The 21070-nt window shown below is 36.7% G+C and overlaps 1 protein-coding gene across 1 annotated transcript in view; it reads right to left on the bottom strand.

The window, feature by feature from the left end:
• The window catches only part of LOC122702002 (phospholipid-transporting ATPase ABCA3-like), a 267396-nt gene that overhangs the window by 127437 nt on the left and 118889 nt on the right, over window positions 1-21070 (bottom strand). The window contains exons 13-16 of the mRNA XM_043915524.1: window positions 17099-17253; window positions 16687-16842; window positions 16145-16355; window positions 12468-12618 (exon numbers count right to left, since the gene is read on the bottom strand). Of these exons, the coding sequence (XP_043771459.1) occupies window positions 12468-12618; window positions 16145-16355; window positions 16687-16842; window positions 17099-17253 (673 nt within the window). The remainder of the gene's footprint in view (window positions 1-12467; window positions 12619-16144; window positions 16356-16686; window positions 16843-17098; window positions 17254-21070) is intronic.

Below are 21070 nucleotides of genomic sequence, written 5' to 3'. Positions count from 1 at the left end.
AATGAATACATGATTCAGGAGAGACAATGATTGAAGTCACCCAATCAGAACAGAAGACAGACTAATAAAAAATGTTAAAGCAACATATATCTATGGAATAATAAAAATTATGCCAACCTGTGCATAATAGGGGTTCCAGAAGAAGAAAAGAGAGACATGGGTACTAAAAATGTACTTGAAGAAATTATGGTTAAAAACTTCTCAAACCTAAATAAGAAACAGACATAAAGGTACAGGAAGCACAGTGTTGCAAAAAGATGAACCCAAATAGACTCACACTGAGACATATCATATTTAAAATGGCAAAAGAAAAAGATAAAGAGAAAATTCTAAATTCTAAAGGCAGCAAGAGAAAATTAAGAATCATCTACAAGGGAAGCTCCATGAAGCTATTGGTTGATATTTCTATGGAAACTTTGCAGACCAGAACGGATATAGTCAAAGGCCTGAAAGAGAAAGAGAAGGCCTGAAAGAGAAAACCCTGCAACCTAAGATACCCAAAAAGATGATCATTTATAATAGAAGAAAAGATAAAAAATTCCTCAGACAGTCAGAAACTAAAAGAATTCAGCAATACTAAACCTACAATAAAAGAAATATTGAAAAGTCTTCTGTAAATAAAGATAAACAAGAATCTACAGGAAAAAACAATCACAATAAGAAAGGCAAACAAATAAAAAGAATGAAGATTACTAAAGTAAACCAAAGTATAGATTAAAAAATAAAACAAAATTCAAAAAATTTCAAATAAATTATAACTACAATTAACAATAAAAAGACAAATATGAAAATAAGACATAAATGATAAAATCTGGAGGAGGGGAGTAGAAAAACATATCTTTTAGAATGCATTTTATTTTGAATGACAATCTTTTTAAAGCAAGTAGATACAATTGCAGATCAACATACTTGATTTTCATGGTAACAACAAATCAATGATATGCATTAGATTCACAAAAACCAAAAAGAAAGGAACTCGATCATATTACAGAAGAAAATTATCAAGCCAAAAAAGAGAAAAACAAAAAGAAGACAAGATGAACAAAGAAAAACTATAAAAACAACTGGAAAAGAAGGATTTAAATGGCTGTAAGCACATACCTATCAATAATTAATTTAAAGTCAACGGACTAAATCCTCTTATCAAATGATATAGTGTAATAGATGGGATAAAAACCAAGAACTTAGAATATGCTGCCTAGAAGAGATTCACTTCAGGGCAAAAACACACTTGCTGAAAGTGAGGGGATAGAAAAAGATGTTTCAAGCAAATGGAAATTACAGGAAAGCAGGGATAGCAATACACATATCAAAAAATAGACATTAACACAAAGGACATGAAGAAAGACAAAAAGAGCATTATATAATGATGAAGAAGCCAATACAAGAAGATAGTACACTCACCAACATACATGCATATAGGTGCACCTTAAATATTTAAAATAAGTATAATAAACACTAACAGACATAAAGAGAGGTGGACAATAGTACAATAATAGTAGGAGAGTTTAATACTTCGTTGATATCAATGGACAGATAATCTAGACAGAAAAGTAATAAGGCAACAGAGGTCCTAAATGACAAAATAGATCCATTGGAGTTGATATCTACAGGGCACTACACAATCCCCCCAAAATATAACAAAAACCAGGATACAAATCCTTTTCAAGTGCAAAGGAATGATCTAGGATAAATCACATACAACATCACAAAACAAGCTTCAACAAATTTAAAAGGATAGAAATTATTTCAAGCATTTTTTATGACCACTGTGGTGTGAAACTAGAAACCAACCCCAGAAAGTAAAACAGGAGTAGAACAAACAGCTGGAGATCAAACATGCTACTAAAAAAACCAAGAAAGTCAATGGTAAAATCAAAGAAGATACCAGAAAAAATAAAAACTCAAGGAAATGAAAATACAACCTTGCAACATCTATGGGATGTAGCAAAAGCACTTCTAATGAGGAATTTTATAGTGATTAAGGCCCTTCTCAAGAAGAAACATTTCAAATAAACAGTATTACCCACCACCTAATGGAATTAGAAAAAGAAAAACAAACAAAACCTAAAGTTGGCAGAAGTGAGGAAATAATAAAGATGAGAAAGGAAATAGAATAGGGATTAAAAGTAGAAAAAAGTCAATAAATCCAAGAATTGCTTGTTTGAAAAGATAAACAAAATTGAGAAACTTCTGGCAGGCCTCACCAAGAAGAAAAGAGAGAGGACTGAAATAAATAAAATAAGAAATGAAAGAGGAGAAGTAAAAACTGATACCATAGAAATATAAAAACATTTTTAAAAGAATATTACGAACAGTTATTTGGCAACAAATTAGATGATCTAGAACAAAGGGACAAGTTTATAGAAATATGTTGGTCTTGTTGCATAGCTGCTAAGTCATATCCAACTCTTTTACAACCCCATGGACTGCAGCCCTCCAAGTTCCTCTGTCCATGGGATTTTCCAGACAAGAATACCAGTGGGATGCCATCTCCTTCTCCAGGGGACCTTCCCAATCTAGGGATCAAGCCTGCATCTCGTGCATTGGCAGGTGAATTCTTTACCACTGAGCCACCTTGGAAGCCCTTGTAGCAATACACAGCCTGCCAAAACTGAGTCAAGAGGAAACAGAAAATTTGAGCAGACCAATCATTAGAAATAAAACTGAATATGTAATTTAAAAACAATGGTCCAGGACCAGATGCTTTCATGGCAGAACTCCACAAAACATATAAAAAAAGAGCTTACACCTATCCTGCTTTAATTATTCCAAAAAATTGAAGAGGAAGGAACACTGCAAAACTATTTCCATGAAGCCACTGTCACTCTATTACCCAAAAGAGATGAAGACACTATACCTACACATTTGACAAGTACAAGTCAATATCTTTGATGAATATAAATGCAAATATCCTCAACAAAATATTGCAAACTGAATGCAACAGTACATAAAAAAAATCAAACATAATGATCAATTGGACAATTCCAAGGTTCACAAGGATGGTTCAACACACACAAACCAATGTGATATACCACATTAACAAAAGGAAAGACAAAAATACATGGCCATCTCAGTAGACTCATAAAGAGCTTTTCATAAAATTTAGCATCCATTCAAGATAAGAACTCTCACCAAAGTGGATATAGAGGGAACATGTATAGAGGGAAAATAAAAGCCATTTATGACACACCCACTGTCAACATAATACTCTACAGTAAAAAGCAGAAAGTTTCTTCACTAAATTCGGGGAAAAGACAAGGATGCCCATTCTCACCATTCTATTCAACACGGTATTAGAAGTAGTAGCTGCAGCAATCAGACAGGAAAAGAAAATGAAAGACAACCCCATTGGAGGGGAGAAGTAAAATGGAACGATTGGTAGATGACATGATACACTATACAGAGAAACATAGAGTCTCCACATAAAATCTATTAGAAGTAATAAAATAATTCAGCAAGGTAGCAGGATACAAGATTAATACACAGAAGTCCTTTGATTTCATTACGCTAATAAGTAAATATCAGAAAGAAGAGGAAAAAGCCAATCCATTTAAAAGTCTAACTAACCCCAAAATCTAGGAAGTAGCTTAATAAAGACTGTGAAAGATCTATACACTGAAAACTATAAAATATTGATAAAGGAAATTCAAGGAGATTCCAAAAAATGGAAAACTATTACATGTTTTTTTAATTTGAAGAATTAATATTCTTAAAATGGCCATACTACCCAAAGGAATCTACAGATTAATGCAATCCCTATCAAAATGCTGATGATACTTTTAACAGCCAGAATAATCTTAACATTTGTATGCAACCACAAAACATCCAAAATTGATAAAGAAATCCCGAGAAAATAAGAACAGAGCTGAAGGTGTAACCCTTCTAGACTTCAGACATAATTAAGCTACAGTAATCAAAACAGCATGGTATTGACACAATAACAGACATTTAGATTAATGCAATAGAATAGAGTCAATTATGATAAGGGGAAAGAATATACAATGGAGAAAAGAGAGTTTCATCAACAAATGTTGTTGAGAATACTGGACAGCTACATGCAAATCAATAAAATCAGAACACTCCTTCACATCATATACAAAAATAAACTTGAAATGGTTCAGACATAAATATAAGACATGGCATCATAAAACTTCAAGAATGTTATAAAATTTTTTCTGACATAAATCATAGCAATATATTCTTAGTCTGTCTCCAAAGACAAAATAAATAGAAACAAAATGAGCAAATGGGAGCTAATTAAACTTAAGGTAAACCATTCAGTATCACAGTAATCCAAGTTTCTGCCCCAACCACTTTAGCTGAAGAAGCTGAAGTTGAGTGGTTCTACGAAGACTTAAAACACTCCTAGAACTAACACCAAAAAAGATATCCTTTTCATCATAGGGGACTGAAATGCAAAAGTAGGAAGTCAAGAGCTACCTAGAGTAACGGGCAAGTTTGGCCTTGGAGTACAAAATGAAGCAGTACAATGGCTAACAGTGAGAGGGTAACAGGCAGGAAGGCCAGGGGTCTCCAAATGGAGGAAAGAGGCTGTAAGTGCCAGACATTTTTATCTCTCTTAAACGGCAGGAAGAAACAAACCAGCAATCTGTTTTTCCTTCTCTATACAAATTTAAAAGGAGGTTTCTCTTAACATTCTGTGTTGCCATGACACCTGGTCTCACCTAAAGCTAACTACTCTCAAACTTTGAGTTAACCAATACATTCCTTTTTCGTATGGAAATGTTGTCTTAAGCTATGTTAATGAACCCCAGACTCTATCTTCAAGTTGGTTCCGCCAAACGGCCTAACTTACTTACTCAGGTATTGTTCCCCTAATCTATGTAAACGGAACTATTTGTTGGTATTCTGCCCTTCTACAAGATTCAAGTCAATCGTTTTATGGCCTGGGATGAATTATCTGATGCCATTCTAAATTTTATGACATTCCTTTCATTTCATTAACAGACTGTGAGTGACTATATAACATACAGCTAAAGACTAGGAGGGGGGTACTCTTTTGCCCCCTTCTGATGCCTATGTCAGAAGCTTTCTCTATACTTTAATAAAACTTTATTACACAAAAGCTCTGAGCGATCCAGCCTCGTCTCTGGCCCCGGATTGAATTCGTCTCCTCCGGAGGCCAAGAATCCCGCGTCTTATCGTTCAGCAACAACCTTTCAACAGAGTTTTGCCAAGAAAATGCACTGGTCATAGCAAACACCCTCTTCCAACAACACATGGACATCACCAGACAGTCAATACTGAAATCAGATTGATTATATTCTTTGCAGACAAAGATGGAGAAGCTTGAACAGTCAGCAAAAACAAGACTGGGAGCTGATGGTGGTTCAGATCATGAGCGCCTTATTGCAAAATTCAGACTTAAAGAACACGAAGAAAACCACTGGGCTATTCAGATATGATCTAAATCAGATCTCTTATGATTATACAGTAGAAATGACAAATAGTTTCAAGGGATTAGATCTGGTAGACAGAGTGCCTGAAGAACTATGGACAGAGGTTCTTAACATTGTACATGAGGCAACTACCAAAACCATCCCAAAGAAAAAGAAATGCAAGAAGGCAAAGTGGCTGTCTGAGGAGTCTTTACAAATAGTTGAGAAAAGAAGAGAAGTGAAAGACAAGGGTGAAAGGGAAAGATATACCCATCTGAATGCAGAGTTTCAGAGAATAGCAAGGAGAGATAAGAAAGCCTTCTTAAGTGAACATTGAAAAGAAATGTTCCCAGAAGAAGAAAAAGACCCCACCAGAAAACCACTAGAACTCATCAACACATTTCTTCAAAATTGCAGGATCCAAATTTATATACAGAAATCTGCTGCATTTCTATATACCAGCAATGAGCTAGCAAAAAGAGACATTAAGGAAATAATCCAAATTAGCATTGCCTCAAAAAGTATAAAATACCTAGGAATAAATCTACATAAGGAAGAAAAAGAACTGCACTTTGAAAACTATGACACTGATGAAAGAAATTGACACAAATGGAAAGATACACTGTGTTCTTGGATTGGAAGAATCAATACTGTTAAAATAACCACACTATCCAATGCAATCTCTACCAAATATTCAATGGCATTTTTCACAGAACTAGAACAAAAAAATTTTAAACTTGTATGGAAACACAAAAGACCCCCTAGTAGCCAAAACCATCTCAAGAAAGAACAGAATTGTAAAAATCAGACTCCCTGACTTCAGATAAGCATCAAAACAGTATGGAACTGGCACATACAGACACATAAGTCAACAGAACAGGGTGGAAATCCCAGCAATAAACCCATACACTTACAGTTGCTTAATCTATGACAAAGAGGAAAGAATACACAATGGAGAAAAGACGGTAAAGCAATAAATGGTGCTGGGAAACCTGGACAGCTACTTGTATAATAATGAAATTAGAACCTTCCCTAACACCATATACAAAAATAAACTCGAATGAAAGACTTAAATTTAAGACTGGATACTATTAAAGTCTTACAGGAAAACATGCGTGTAACTCTTTTTGACATAAATCACAGCAATATTTTTTTGAATTCATCTCCTAGAGTAATGGAATCAAAAGCAAAACTAAACAAATGGGACATAAATAAAATTAGAACCTTTTGCAAAGCAAAGAAAACCATTAAAAAATGAAAAGACAACCTACAGAATGGGAGAAAATATTTACAAATGATGCGACTGACAAAGAGAATAATTTCCAAAATATACAAACATCTCATACAACTTAAAATAAGAAGAAGAAAAAAAAAACCCAAACAAGCCAATAAAAAATGTGCAAAAGATCTAAATAGACATTTCTCAAAGAAGGCATTCAGATGGCCAATAGGAACATGGAAAAAATGCTCAACATTGCTAATTATCAGAAAAATATAAATCAAAACCACAATGAGTTATCAACTTACCTTAATCAGAATGGCTACAGTCAAAAAGTCTACAAATAACAAATGTTAGAGAGGCTGATTAGAAAAAAATAACCCTCCTATACTTCTGGTGGGAATGTAAATCAGTACAGCCACTATGGAGAACTATATTGAGGTCCCTTTAAAACTAAAAGTGGAATTGAGGTAGGAGATACCTACCTCTGGCCTCTGGGCCAGAAACCTGGTATTTGTCAAGTGGAGTAAAACTCAAGCTTTGTTCTAACCTAGATACTCAAAGGACAAAGTTAGTGGTAATAGCTGAGCTCTGCTAAAGTAAAGAAATACGGTGTCCACTCCTGAGGTCAAGGCAGACTTCCTTGTTGGCACTGCACAGGAAAGCTTCTTGGAGGTCAAAAAGAGAGGGGGCTCCACCCCATAGTAAGCATGAACACGCATCCATAGTGGATGCATGGATCCTTCCGCGGTGGGATCCATCTTTAAAGGGTGCACCCGCATCTTAGAGAAGGTCCATAGTGTGGAAGATCCAGGGTTCAGGTGTGAAGAACCAAACAAGATAATTGGCCAAAGGCAGACAAAGACCCACAAGGACTATCCTATATAAGTGACTTATTTCACCACCTTACTGCGCCCCTGCCACTCAGGACACCTGCGCTCCTCTCTGGATGTGTATCTCCGCCTAGTTTCTGGGTACTGTGCTCCTCCTCCTTCGAGGGGATGCCCATATTCTTTCTCTCTGCGTGTGTATCTCTGCTCTGTTTCTATGTTGGATAAACAAACTGTTTCCCTGTGTGCTCTCCCATACATTGTGCTATATCACTAACAAAAAACTTTGTACTTGTTTTTAGTTTTTGCCCCTTTGAAACATTCTTGATTTCAAACAGGGGCAAGATCCAGGGCCTCTTTGCTTCTAGACTCCAACCCTGGTGGCCTAGTGACTAGGACTCTTGGTTTTCATCCAGGTTCAGTTCAGTCCAGTCGCTCAGTCGTGTCCGACTCTTTGCGACCCCATGAATCGCATCCACGTTACCCAGGTTTAATTCCTGAGCAGGCAACTAAGATCTCTCTTCAGGACCTCTCGCTGCTCTCCCTTCAAGATCAGAATTACCATATGGTACAGCAATTTCATTTCTGGGCATGTATCCAGAGAAAGCTCTAATTTAAAAAGACATATGCACCCCAATGTTCATTGCAGCACTATTTACAATTGCCAAGACATGGAAATAACTTAACCGTCCATTAACATATGAATGGACAAAAAAGATGCGATACATATATATTGGGTAGGCCAAAAGCTTCATTCAGATTTTTTTCTGTAAGATGTTATGGTAAGACCTAAATGAATATTTTGGGCAACCCGACACAATGGAGTACTACTCAGTCATAAAAAGAAAGAAATAATTCTATTTGCAGAAGCATGGATGAAACTAGAATTTATCATACTAAATAGCCAGGCAAGGAAAGACAAATATCATATATTACTTATATGTGGAATCTAAAAAATTATACAAATAAACCTATGTACAAAACAGAAACAGACCAAAAGATAGAAAACAAACTTTTGGTTCCCAAAGTGAAAAGGGGGAAGGGATAAATTAGGAGTTTCGAATTAGCATATATATACTCCTATTTGGAAAACAGATAACCGACTGTGGCCTACTGTAGCACAGGGAACTATACCTAATATTTTCTAGTAAGCTATAAGGGAAAAGAATCTGAAAAAGAATATACATACATATATACATACATAGTAGTGTAAGTTGCTCAGTTGTGTCCGCCTCTTTGCGACCCCATGGTCTATACAGTCCATGGAATTCTCCAGGCTAGAACACTGGAGTGGGTAGCCTTTCCCTTCTCCAGGGGATCTTTCCAAACCCAGGGATTGAACCAAGTCTCCCACATTGCAGGCTGATACTTTACCAGCTAAGCTACCAGGGAAGCCCCATAAACATATATATGTATAACTTCATCACTGTGCCATACACTTGAAACTGACACAATGTTGTAAATCAACTAAATTTGAATTAAAAAAAAGAAAAAACAGGAGGCCCAGAGATTGCCCAAACTCCTTCTGCCCTGTGAGGATACAGCAAGAAGATGACTGTCTCTGAATTAGGAAACAAGCCTCATCAAACACCAAATCTGCCAATACAATTTTCTTGGATTTCTCAGCTTTCAAACTGCAAGAAATACATTTCTGTTATTTATAAACCCCTCCCCCAAATCCTGGTTTGGATTTGCCTATTCTGAACATGTCATATAAATGGAATATACAAGGTATAGCCCTTTTTAATGGAAGAAAATGTTTTATAATGTTGTGTTGGTTTCTGTTGTACAATAATGTCAATCAGTCATAATTATATACAGATACCCTCCACCTTCAGCCTCTCTCCCCTTCCCCCATCCCACCCCTCTAGGTCATCACAGACAACCAGGCTGGGCTTCTTGTGTTATATAGCAAATTCCCACTAGCTATCTATTTTACACATGATAGTGTAAATGTATCTATGTCAATGCTATTTTCTCAATTTGTCCCACCCTCTCCTTCTCCTGTTGGGTCCACAAATCTGTTCTCTAAGGATGTGACCTTTTCAGTCTAGCTTTTTTCACTTATTGTAGTAATATCAAAGTTCATCCATGCTGCCAGTTCAGTTCAGCCACTGTCATGTCGGACTCTTTGAGACCCCATGGACTGCAGCACACCAGGCTTCCCCGTCCATCACCAACTCCCGGAGCTTACTCAAACTCACGTCCATTGAGTTGGTGATGCCATCCAGCCATCTCATCCTCTGTCATCCCCTTCTCCTCCTGCCCCCAATCCCTCCCAGCATCACGGTCTTTTCCAATGAGTCAACTCTTCGCATGAGGTGGCCAAAGTACTGGAGTTTCAGCTTCAGCATCAGTCCTTCCAATGAACACCCAGGACTGATCTCCTTCAGGATGGACTGGTTGGATCTCCTTGCAGTCCAAGGGACTCTCAAGAGTCTTCTCCAACACCACAGTTCAAAAGCATCAATTCTTTGGCGCTCAGCTTTCTTCACAGTCCAACTCTCACATCCATACATGACCACTGGAAAAACCACAGCCTTGACTAGACAGACCTTTTTTGACAAAGTAATGTCTCTGCTTTTTAAAATGCTGTCTAGGTTGGTCATAACTTTCCTTCCAAGGAGTGTCATTTAATTTCACGGCTGCAATCACCATCTGCAGTGATTTTGGAGCCTAAAAAATAAAGTCTGACACTGTTTCCACTGTCTCCCCATCTATTTCCCATGAAGTGATGGGACCAGATGCCATGATCTTAGTTTTCTGAATGTTGAGCTTTAGCCAATTTTTTCACTCTCCTCTTTCACTTTCATTAAGAAGCTCTTTAGTTCTTCACTTTCTGCCATAAGGGTGGTGTCATCTGCATCCCTGAGGTTATTGATATTTCTCCCGGCACTCTTGATCCCAGCTTGTGCTTCTTCCGGCCCAGCATTTCTCATGGTGTACTCTGCATATAAGTTAAATAAGCAGGGTGACAATATACAGCCTTGACGTACTCCTTTTCCTATTTGGAACCAGTCTGCTGTCCTATGTCAGGTTCTAACTGTTGTTTCTTGACCTGCATACAGATTTCTCAATAGGCAGGTAAGATGGTCTGGTATTCCCGTCTCTTTAACATTGTTCCACAGTTTATTGTGATCCACACAGTCAAAGGGTTTGGTGTAGTCAATAAAGCAGAAGTGAAAAACAGGAATTCCCTTGCTTTTTCTAGTTTTTCGTATATGCTGTGTAACTTTTTATTAAATGTGTCTTTTGCAAATATTTTCTTCCATTCTGTGTCTTGTCTTCTAATTCTCTTGATATTGCCAAACACAGAACAAAAATTTAATTTCATTGAAGTCCAGCTTTTCAGTTATTCCTGTCATGAAAAGTGCTGTTGGTGCTGTAATTTAAATGTCATTGCCATACCTAAGGTCATCTAGTTTTCCTCCTATGTTATCTTCTAGGAGATTCATAGTTTTTTTGTTTGAATTTTAGGCTTATCACCCATTTTAAGCATCTAGGTTATTTTCTTTGTCTGTGGATGTCTGATTGTTCATTCCATCACCATTTGTTGAAAAGTATCTTTTCTCTGTTGCTTTTCCTTCCCTGTCAAAGACCAGGTGACTATATATATATATATACATATATATATATATGTATTTCTAGGTTCTCCACTTTGTTCCATTGTTCTATTTTTCTATTCTTTCTATACTACACCATCTTGATTATAGTAGTTTTATAGTTCGTTTCTGTCAGTCTTCTATTCTTTTCTTTCAATATTGTGTTGATTAATTTGAATAAACTTTTTTATAAACTTTGGGATCATTTTGTTGATACCCACAAAATAACTTACAGAGATCTTGACTAGAATTACATTGAACCTATAGATCAAGTTGGAAAGAACTGACACCTTGACAGTATTGAGTCCTCCTATTCATAAAAGTGGACTATCTTCATATTTATTTAGTATCTTTACTTCATTCATTAGAATTTGGGAGTTTTCCTCATATAGAACTTGTATGTATTTTATTAGTTTTATACCTAGGTATTTTGCTTTTGGCAATACTAATGTAATAGCATTGTGCTTGTAATTTTAAACTATATTTGCTAATTGTTGATACATAGAAAAGCTATTGACTTTTACATCAAATTTGTATCCTGCGACCTTGTTATAATCACTTACTAGTTCCAGAAGGGTTTTTTGTTTGTTTTTTTGTTTTGGTAAATTCTTTTGGACAGTATGCAAAAGATGATTGTGTTATCTGCAGAGTTTCATTCCTTTCTTTCCAATGTATGTACATTTATTTGTCTTGTGTTATTGCATTAGCTAGGACTTCCAGCATGATGTTGGAAGCAGTGGAAAGGACTTGCTTTTCTTGTTCCTGATCTTAGTGGGAAGGCTTTGAGTTTCTCACCATTATGCATGATGTAGGCTGTCGGGATTTTGTTCATTAGAAAGTTGAAGAAGTTCCCCTCTATTCATCTTCTTTTGAGAATGCCAATTAGTTTGCTTCAAGAGAATATCAAGCTGCTAACTACAACTTGAAAGAAAATGAAATTGGCACAGCCCCTGGAAGTTTATCATAAGTATTCTTATTTTCCTCTTCCCTTAATCAAGATAAACATCCCAAGTACAATTAATATTTTCTTTCTCCTTCTAGTAACTAACTTGGTTAACTGTTACGGTCAAACTGCCTGTTTCCTGTAGTTTCTAGGGCTTCTGAATGCAAGATCTACCATATAGGCCACTTTTTTCTTATTAAGTCAGCAAATCAGTTGAACAAAATTTGTGCAAATAGCCTATCATTTCTTGTCACTACTTAACACCAGACTGTAAGAAATAGAAATAAAAATACCCAAGACAAACTAAATGAAAGCTAAGTTATATGACTTCCCTCTGTGCAGACAGTGAACTCTTTAGGAATTTTTTAAAAAAATCATTATTTGTCAAATGACAGTTGCACACAAGCTTTAAAGAGTAATATTGATTTCTTATAACCCCAAACTATTATCTAACATTCTCTGGATCCATACCTGTTTGCGTACTCCTTGGGTAGGATAAATGATAATTCAGCTGCAACATTGCTCTCCAATCTGGCTTCTGGTACGTGATATTTAATCATTTTGGAGATTTCTTTAACATCACAATGACGATCCTTTACCATAATTAAGTGGTATCCCACACCTGAAAAAGTCCATTTAAAAGGTCAAAATTTTTAGAATGCAATCTGCCCCAATCAAACACATAAATATACTCTACCACCAGAAAGCACAGGATCTTGCTTATTTAAAAGTTCATTTTTACAAGGCATCAATACTGTCTTTAAGAGCAAGTGATCTTTAATCTTTGAGATTTACTGATTTCATATTTTTACCAAAATTTAAACCTGTTAATTTTTATGGGAAGAGAGTTTGGAGGAGAATGGATTCATGCATATGTATGGCTGAATCCCTTTGTTGTTCACTTGAAAGTATCATAACATTGTTAATTGCTTATACTCCAATACAAAAGAAAAAGTTTAAACATTTTTCTATTGTTTTATATATTTTAAAATTTCCTTCCTTCTGTCATTCTTTCCATACTTAATGTTCAATGATCACATTTCAGGTACATGCCATTAAAGTGGAAACTTTTACTTCACCATATTAATGAATGAAAACTTCAAAATTTCACCTCACTGTACTAGGAAGTCTTCCCTTCATCATGTGACAGTGGGCTACATGGACTATTGTCACCAAGTGTCTCTGACCCTTTTAGGATTTTATATATACACACATACATCCACACACACATTTATGTATATAGACACACATAATTATTTTCCCTGTCATACTCTTATTTTAGCATTCATCACTTTAGGCTATCTTTCTGTTATATTCTTGAATGGGGCTTCTGAATTTCATATTTCTAAATCTGTCTTATACATGCATTCACACATCAGATGCAAACCACTCTTGCTGTTTTCAATGTCCTGTCCATCAAACTTAATTTCTCACTGATTCTCCCCCAAAGACTCCTGATGCCGGCTGACTACTTCTTTGTTTCAGGGGGAAAAAAGGTGCATTTTTATGCTCATACTTTTATTACTTACTTATATAGTCTTCTAAAATAGAGGTGTTCTTTCCTTCATTGCCTTTATAAGGTCAATAACTAAAAGCACTAATATACTTAGGTAATAATTTTGTGCCTACAACTAAACTGATATAGGAATATCAACTTATATATTCCCATCTGTAAGTGAAAAAACATTCAAAAGTATGAGTCCCTTTATTTCTGATATTCACAAAATATACTGCTTAAAACTCAACTCAATATCCTCTTTGAGACAGAGTAAAGGGAAAATGGCAGCATGTTAGAGTGCAAAACAAGGGCTTTGTTGTCCAAAGAACCCAGGTCCAAAACTCTGCCACTTAACTGCATGATTGACTCAGACTTTAAGAATAAGCGGCAGTTTTCTGCTCCATAAAAATAGTGAGGTTATGAAGAGGAGATGAGATAAATGTGTATAAACATTAAATGTAACTCACCCAAAATAAATGTAACTTGAATGAATGAATTCAAACACCAAATTAATGATTAATGGGATAATGTCAGTCTTAACTATTCTCATTGATTTGTATGCTCCAATTCTGAAGCCCTGATATACTTACTGGTTTGAAACTTGTAATTTCAGAACTCAATTATATATGATATATGGCTCATTTTTAATATACTAGTCTTACTGACTAATCAGACTATATTCTTATTAAAATCAAGATTGTTTTATTTCACTATTCATTCATATCCTGTTCAATAAATTCCTATTGATCAACTACCACATTTCAAGGTGATTTCATGAAAATAAACTAGAAAGTATTTAGCTAATTACACCAGAGGGGAGTGATGCTGATTTGGCAATAGAGAAAAAAGGGTCAGAGATATTGAGTCACTCATTTTCTCCCCTACGAGTTATCAGTCTATGAACCAAATACCTTGGAAGCATTACTTCATTCCAACAAAAACTAACTTCAGTGGAAGCCAGGTGAGAGAAAGAAACATGACTTTTTGAGGTCAATAAAAGAATGAGTTTTCACTGGTCAACCACTTGTAAAAGAATGAAACTAGAACACTTTCTAACACCATACACAAAAATAAACTCAAAATGGATTAAAGATCTAAATGTAAGACCAGAAACTATAAAACTCCTAGAGGAGAACATAGGCAAAACACTCTCCGACATAAATCACAGCAGGATCCTCTATGACCCACCTCCCACAATATTGGAAATAAAAGCAAAACTAAACAAATGGGACCTAATGAAGCTTAAAAGCTTTTGTACAACAAAGGAAACTATACACAAGGTGAAAAGACAGCCGTCAGATTGGGAGAAAATAATAGCAAACGAAGAAACAGACAAAGGATTAATCTCAAAAATATACAAGCAACTCTTGAAGCTCAATTCCAGAAAAATAAATGACCCAATCAAAAAATGGGCCAAAGAACTAAACAGACATTTCTCCAAAGAAGACATACAGATGGCTAACAAACACATGAAAAGATGCTCAACATCACTCATTATCAGAGAAATGCAAATCAAAACCACAATGAGGTACCATTACACGCCAGTCAGGATGGCTGCTATCCAAAAGTCTACAAGCAATAAATGCTGGAGAGGGTGTGGAGAAAAGGGAACCCTCTTATACTGTTGGTGGGAATGCAAACTAGTACAGCCGCTATGGAGAACAGTGCGGAGATTTCTTTAAAAACTGGAAATAGAACTGCCACATGACCCAGCAATACCACTCCTGGGCATACACACTGAGGAAACCAGATCTGAAAGAGACACGTGCACCCCAATGTTCATCGCAGCACTGTTTATAATAGCCAGGACATGGAAGCAACCTAGATGCCCATCAGCAGACGAATGGATAAGGAAGCTGTGGTACATATACACAATGGAATATTACTCAGCCATTAAAAAGAATTCATTTGAATCAGTTCTAATGAGATGGATGAAACTGGAGCCCATTATACAGAGTGAAGTAAGCCAGAAAGATAAAGACCAATAGAGTATACTAACGCATATATATGGAATTTAGAAAGATGGTAATGATAACCCTATATGCAAAACAGAAAAAGAGACACAGATGTATAGAACAGACTTTTGGACTCTGTGGGAGAAGGCGAGGGTGGGATGTTTCGAGAGAACAGCATCGAAACATGTATGTTATCTAGGGTGAGACAGATCACCAGCCCAGGCTGGATGCATGAGACAAGAGCTCGGGCCTGGTGCACTGGGAAGACCCAAAGGAATCGGGTGGAGAGGGAGGTGGGAGGGGGGATCGGGATGGGGAATACATGTAAATCCATGGCTGATTCATGTCAATGTATGACAAAAACCACTACAATATTGTAATTAGCCTCCAACTAATAAAAATAAAGGGAAAAAATATGTATCTACAACCCCCCCAAAAAATTAAATAAATAAAAATATGTATCTACAAACCCCCCCCAAAAGAATGAGTTTTCTAAGTTAGAATATACTCATTGTATCATAATGAAAAATAATAGGAATAGATAGATAAATTACAAATAGTCAATTTAAATAGTTTAGATTTAATGCAATAGGACACAAGAAGTTCTGTGTAGAGGAACAAAAATGATAATAAAATCATGTTAGAGAATGTTATTCAGGCATTAGGATCCAGACAGTGATCAAAGGGAGACAGACCATAAACTTTTTTCAGGAAAATTGTAGAGCCACAGCACTGCAGAGTACCCTTCGTCATGATAGCTATTCGATCGCCCAGAATATCAGCTTCATCCATGTGGTGGGTTGTCAATAAGATGGTACGATTCTCTTTATGCTTCTGAAGGACATCCCAGGTGAATCTCCTTGAGACTGGGTCCATGCCAGATGTTGGCTCATCAAGTATCACCACCTACAGATCAGAAAAACAATTCCATGATCACATTTAATTCATGTTATGCTCTTTATGTGATAACTAACTATTTTACATGGGGGACATATGCAAGCTATAATTAAAATAAATAAAAGTCTATAATCTAGACTATAGTAAGAACTTTGCAAAATTAACAATAAATTAAAACCCCATAACCATATTATATCAACTGGATCAATGATGGAAATACCCTCTGATTATCATTTGGGAAGTTCCTTCTAGAGAGTTAGATTCATATCAGCTCATAGGTTTGTGTCAGCTCAGTTTTATATATTAGCTGGGGTAGGGACCCATGTTAGTGGTTCTTTACCTTGGAGCCTCCTATAAGTGCTATAATAATGGAGAGTTTACGCTTCATTCCTCCACTCAGTGACTTTGAAAGGGCATCACGCTTTTCTATCAGGTCAAAAGATATCAGCATTTTGTTAATTTCTTTAGAACGTATTTCTGGAGGTACTCCTTTTATCTAAAAAAAGAAGCCAGAGATTACATGGTGCTTCCAACTTTATCCTTAGAAAATTCTTTCATCAAGATTTTTCTTACAGAGCTATTTAGACATGAGCTTTTTCTTCTTTTTGCCCTCCTTTATAGTAAAAGAACAATGTCTCCAAAAAAAAAAAAAAAAGAAATTTCCACTAAATAAGGATAAAGATATTGGTTCTTTGTCACACTGCCTGAAGCATATGAAAAGAGTGGGAAAAAAGAATATATCTCTGGCTCACCACACAGTAGAAATAGAGATGTTCTGAGACTGTCAAGTGACGGAACAATATGTCTTCCTGGGGGCACAAGCCCAAGTTTCTCCTGGCTTGAATTATATCTTTTGAGATATCATATCCACGAATATACACCTTTCCACTGGTAGGACGATAGAGACCTAGAATTAAGCATAAGATATGACAGAAACTTAGTTTCAGTGAGAGAACCTGACAATACACTGTTCATTCAGTTCAGTTCAGTTCAGTCGCTCAGTCGTGTCTGACTCTTTGCGACCCCATGAATCGCAGCACGCCAGGCCTCCCTGTCCATCACAAACTCCCAGAGTTTACTCAAACTCATGCCCATCGAGTCGGTGATGCCATCCAGCTATCTCATCCACTGTTGTCCCCTTCTCCTCCTGCCCCCAATCCCTCCCAGCATCACGGTCTTTTCCAATGAGTCAACTCTTCGCATGAGGTGGCCAAAGTACTGGAGTTTCAGCTTCAGCATCAGTCCTTCCAATGAACACCCAGGACTGATCTCCTTCAGGATGGACTGGTTGGATCTCCTTGCAGTCCAAGGGACTCTCAAGAGTCTTCTCCAACACCACAGTTCAAAAGCATCAATTCTTTGGTGCTCAGCTTTCTTTATACTCCAACTCTCACATTCATACCTGACTACCTAAAAAACCATAGCCTTGACTAGACGGAACTTTGTTGGCAAAGTAATGTCTCTGCTTTTTAATATGTTATCTAGGTTGGTCATAACTTTCCTTCCAAGGAGTAAGCGTCTTTTAATTTCATGGCTGCAGTCACCATCTGCAGTGATTTTGGAGCCCCAAAAAATAAAGTCTGACACTGTTTCCAGTGTCTCCCCATCTATTTCCCATGAGGTGATGGGACCAGATGCCATGATCTTAGTTTCATTACTGTTAGTTTCATCACACTGTTCATTAGCACCTCCTTAATAGTCTGTTTGTAGACTACTTGAAAGAATTATGAGTACCTCTTACAAAGAAAGTGACTTGGTACCTTCTGGTAATGGGGAAAATTTTTTTTTAAATCTATATATTCTGGTTTCTAATGAGTATAAAAATATTAATTACTTGAGTAATAAAAAATACTTTGAAGAATTTTCTGTTTCAGTGGTCTATGCTACTGTCTATTTGACAACATATGCGAACCACAGTATAATCTTACCAACTTGTGATTCACCCAACCTGGAATTTCGCATGATGTACTCTTCATAGAAGTTAAATAAGTAGGGTAGCAATATACAGCCTTGTTATATTCCCTTCCCAACTTTGAACCAGTCATTTGTTCTATGTCCAGTTCTAACTGTTGCTTCTTGACCCACATGCAAGATTCTCAGGAGAAAGATAATGTGATAATACTTGCATCTCTTTAAGAACTTTCCTCAGTTTGTTGTGATCCACACAAAGTCTTTAGCATAGTCACTGTAGCAGAAGTAGATGTTTTTCTTGAACCCTTTTACTTTCTCCATGATCCAACGAATGTTGGCAATCTGATCTCTGGTTCCTCTGCTTCTTTGAAACCCAGCTTGCATATGTGGAAGTTCTCAATTCATGTATTGCTGAAGTCTAACTGGAAGGATTTTGAGCATAACTTTACTAGCCTATGAAATGAGCACAATTGTATGGTAGTTTGAACATTCTTTGGCATTGTCTTTCGTTGGGATTGGAATGAGACTGACCTTTTTCAGTCCTGTGATCACTGCTGAGTTTTCCAAATTTGCTGGCATATTGAAAGCAGCACTTGAACAGCATCATCTTTTAGGATTTTAAATAGCTCAGGTGGAATTCCATCACTTCCATTGGTTTATTCATGGTAATGCTTCCTAAGGTCCACTTCACACTCCAGGATGTCTGACTCTAGGTGATTAACCACACCACTATGGTTATCAGGATCATTAAGACCTTTCTTGTAGAGTTCCTCTGCGTGTTCTTGCCAACTCTTCTTAACCTCTTCTGCTCTTGTTGGGTCCTCACCATTTATGTCCTTTATCATGCCCATCCTTGCATGAAATGTTCCCTTGATACCTCCAATTTTCTTCAACAGATCTTTAGTCTTTCCAATTCTATTGTTTTCCTCCACTTCTTTGCATTGTTCATTTCAGAAGACCTTGTTATCTCTCCTTGCTATTCTCTGGATCTCTGTATTTAGTTGGGTGTGTCTTTCCCTTTTCCCTTTATCTTTGCTTCTCTTCTTTCCTCAGCTATTTTTAAAACTTCTTCAGACAACCACTTTGCTTTCTTGCATTTCTTTTTCTTTGGAATGATTTTGGTCACTGCATCCTGTACAATTCTATGAATGTCCATCCATAATTCTTCAGGCTCTTTGCCTACCAAATCTAATCCCTTGAATATACTTGCCACTCCACTGTGTAGTTGCATAATATTGTAAAAGTACCACATGCTACTAAGCTGGAAACTTTGAATTGAATAATTTTATGTTATATGACTTTGCCTCAACTAAAAATTATCATTCAAAAAATTACAAGACATAACCCTTGGGCTTCAAGCTACTTTTAATTGAGGAAACAGGTGTCTCAACAACTGTGATACATGATACAATTAATTCATTCTGCAAGTATTTATTGAAAACTTACTGTGTAAGAAATTACTCTAATCCCTTGGGACACAGTTACCAAACAGAGGTAAGGGTGGTTAATTCTGGTTGATGGGATCAGGAAGTAGCTTTTGAGCTGAATCTTCATGAATGAGTTGAAAATTTCAAAAGGGAAGTGGTGGTTTAAGCATTCCTGGTAAGGAAAAGGGAATGCACACATACGTATTAGGAAGTGCATAATACATGTTCTGAGATATCAAATGCATTGGTTTCCAATGGCTGCTGTAGCAAATTACCACAGAGTTAGTGTTAAAACAAAAGAAATTTATTCCATTACAGTTCTGGAGACTGGAAGTCTGAAATCAGTATCACTGGGGTGAAACTGAGGTGTCAGCAGGGACTCACCCTCAACAGAGACTCTGAGGGAAAAATCCATTTCTTGTCTTTTTCAGATTGTGGTGGCTGCTAATAATTCTTATGCTATGAAGCAACACTCTGGTTATCTGGGTCCAACATCACATTGCCTACTCTCTTCTTGTCTTCTATTCTTCTGCCTATCTACAATCTCCCTCTGTCTTTCACTTATGAGGACACTAGAGATTTCATTTAGATTTCATTGAGTAAACCCAGATAATCCAGGGTTATCTCATTATATATATAGCCTGGGTGTCACACCCCCCCCCCCCAACAAGCTTCTTGGCACAGAACTATCCAACCCCATGCAGGGATCTGTCTTACCAGGAAAAACCCTACTTGCCCATGACACTTGGGACCTTCAGGGTATCTGGATTGCTGGTTTTTTATCTTCCTAAGAAATATTGTGGAGCAAACCCACTTTTATTTAGGATTTATTTAGTCATTTAGTATTTGGTTCTGTGGGTCTTTTTTTTTGGTAAGTAAACAAAAACTAATTAAACAAGGTCTGTTGAAGTTGTGAATTGAACCACGTTTGACTTTTCAGTGAGGAAGAGACAGACCACTTCACTGCCCTGCCTCCTTACAAAGGTCAGGGCCCCACCTTTTTCCTCCCAGGCAGAAAGTGGAAGCCACCTTGGCTGGAGCAGCCCACCACACCAAGCAGACCCCAAGGATTTGTTGTTGTCTTTCTGGCCAGGTCTGTGCCCAATATATCAGCTTCTCCACACTACATGTTGGGCAGAGACCTGGCCAGAAGACATGGCAAGGAGACCATTATCTTCAGGGACCACTGTCACAAAATATTAAAGCATGGAATATGTTCTAAGATGAAATATATAAAAATATTTAATAAGTGGCAGTTGCTATTATGCTGAATACAACAATAACAATATTCACTAATAATTATGTGGAATTAATTAGGAAGTAATGATTAAGAAAACTAAGATCATGGCATCTGGTCCCATCACTTCATAGGAAATAGATGGGGAA

Source organism: Cervus elaphus, chromosome 10 (genome assembly GCF_910594005.1).
Source record: "Cervus elaphus chromosome 10, mCerEla1.1, whole genome shotgun sequence".
NCBI lineage: Eukaryota > Metazoa > Chordata > Mammalia > Artiodactyla > Cervidae > Cervus > Cervus elaphus.
This window is presented reverse-complemented; position numbering and strand designations above follow the sequence as displayed.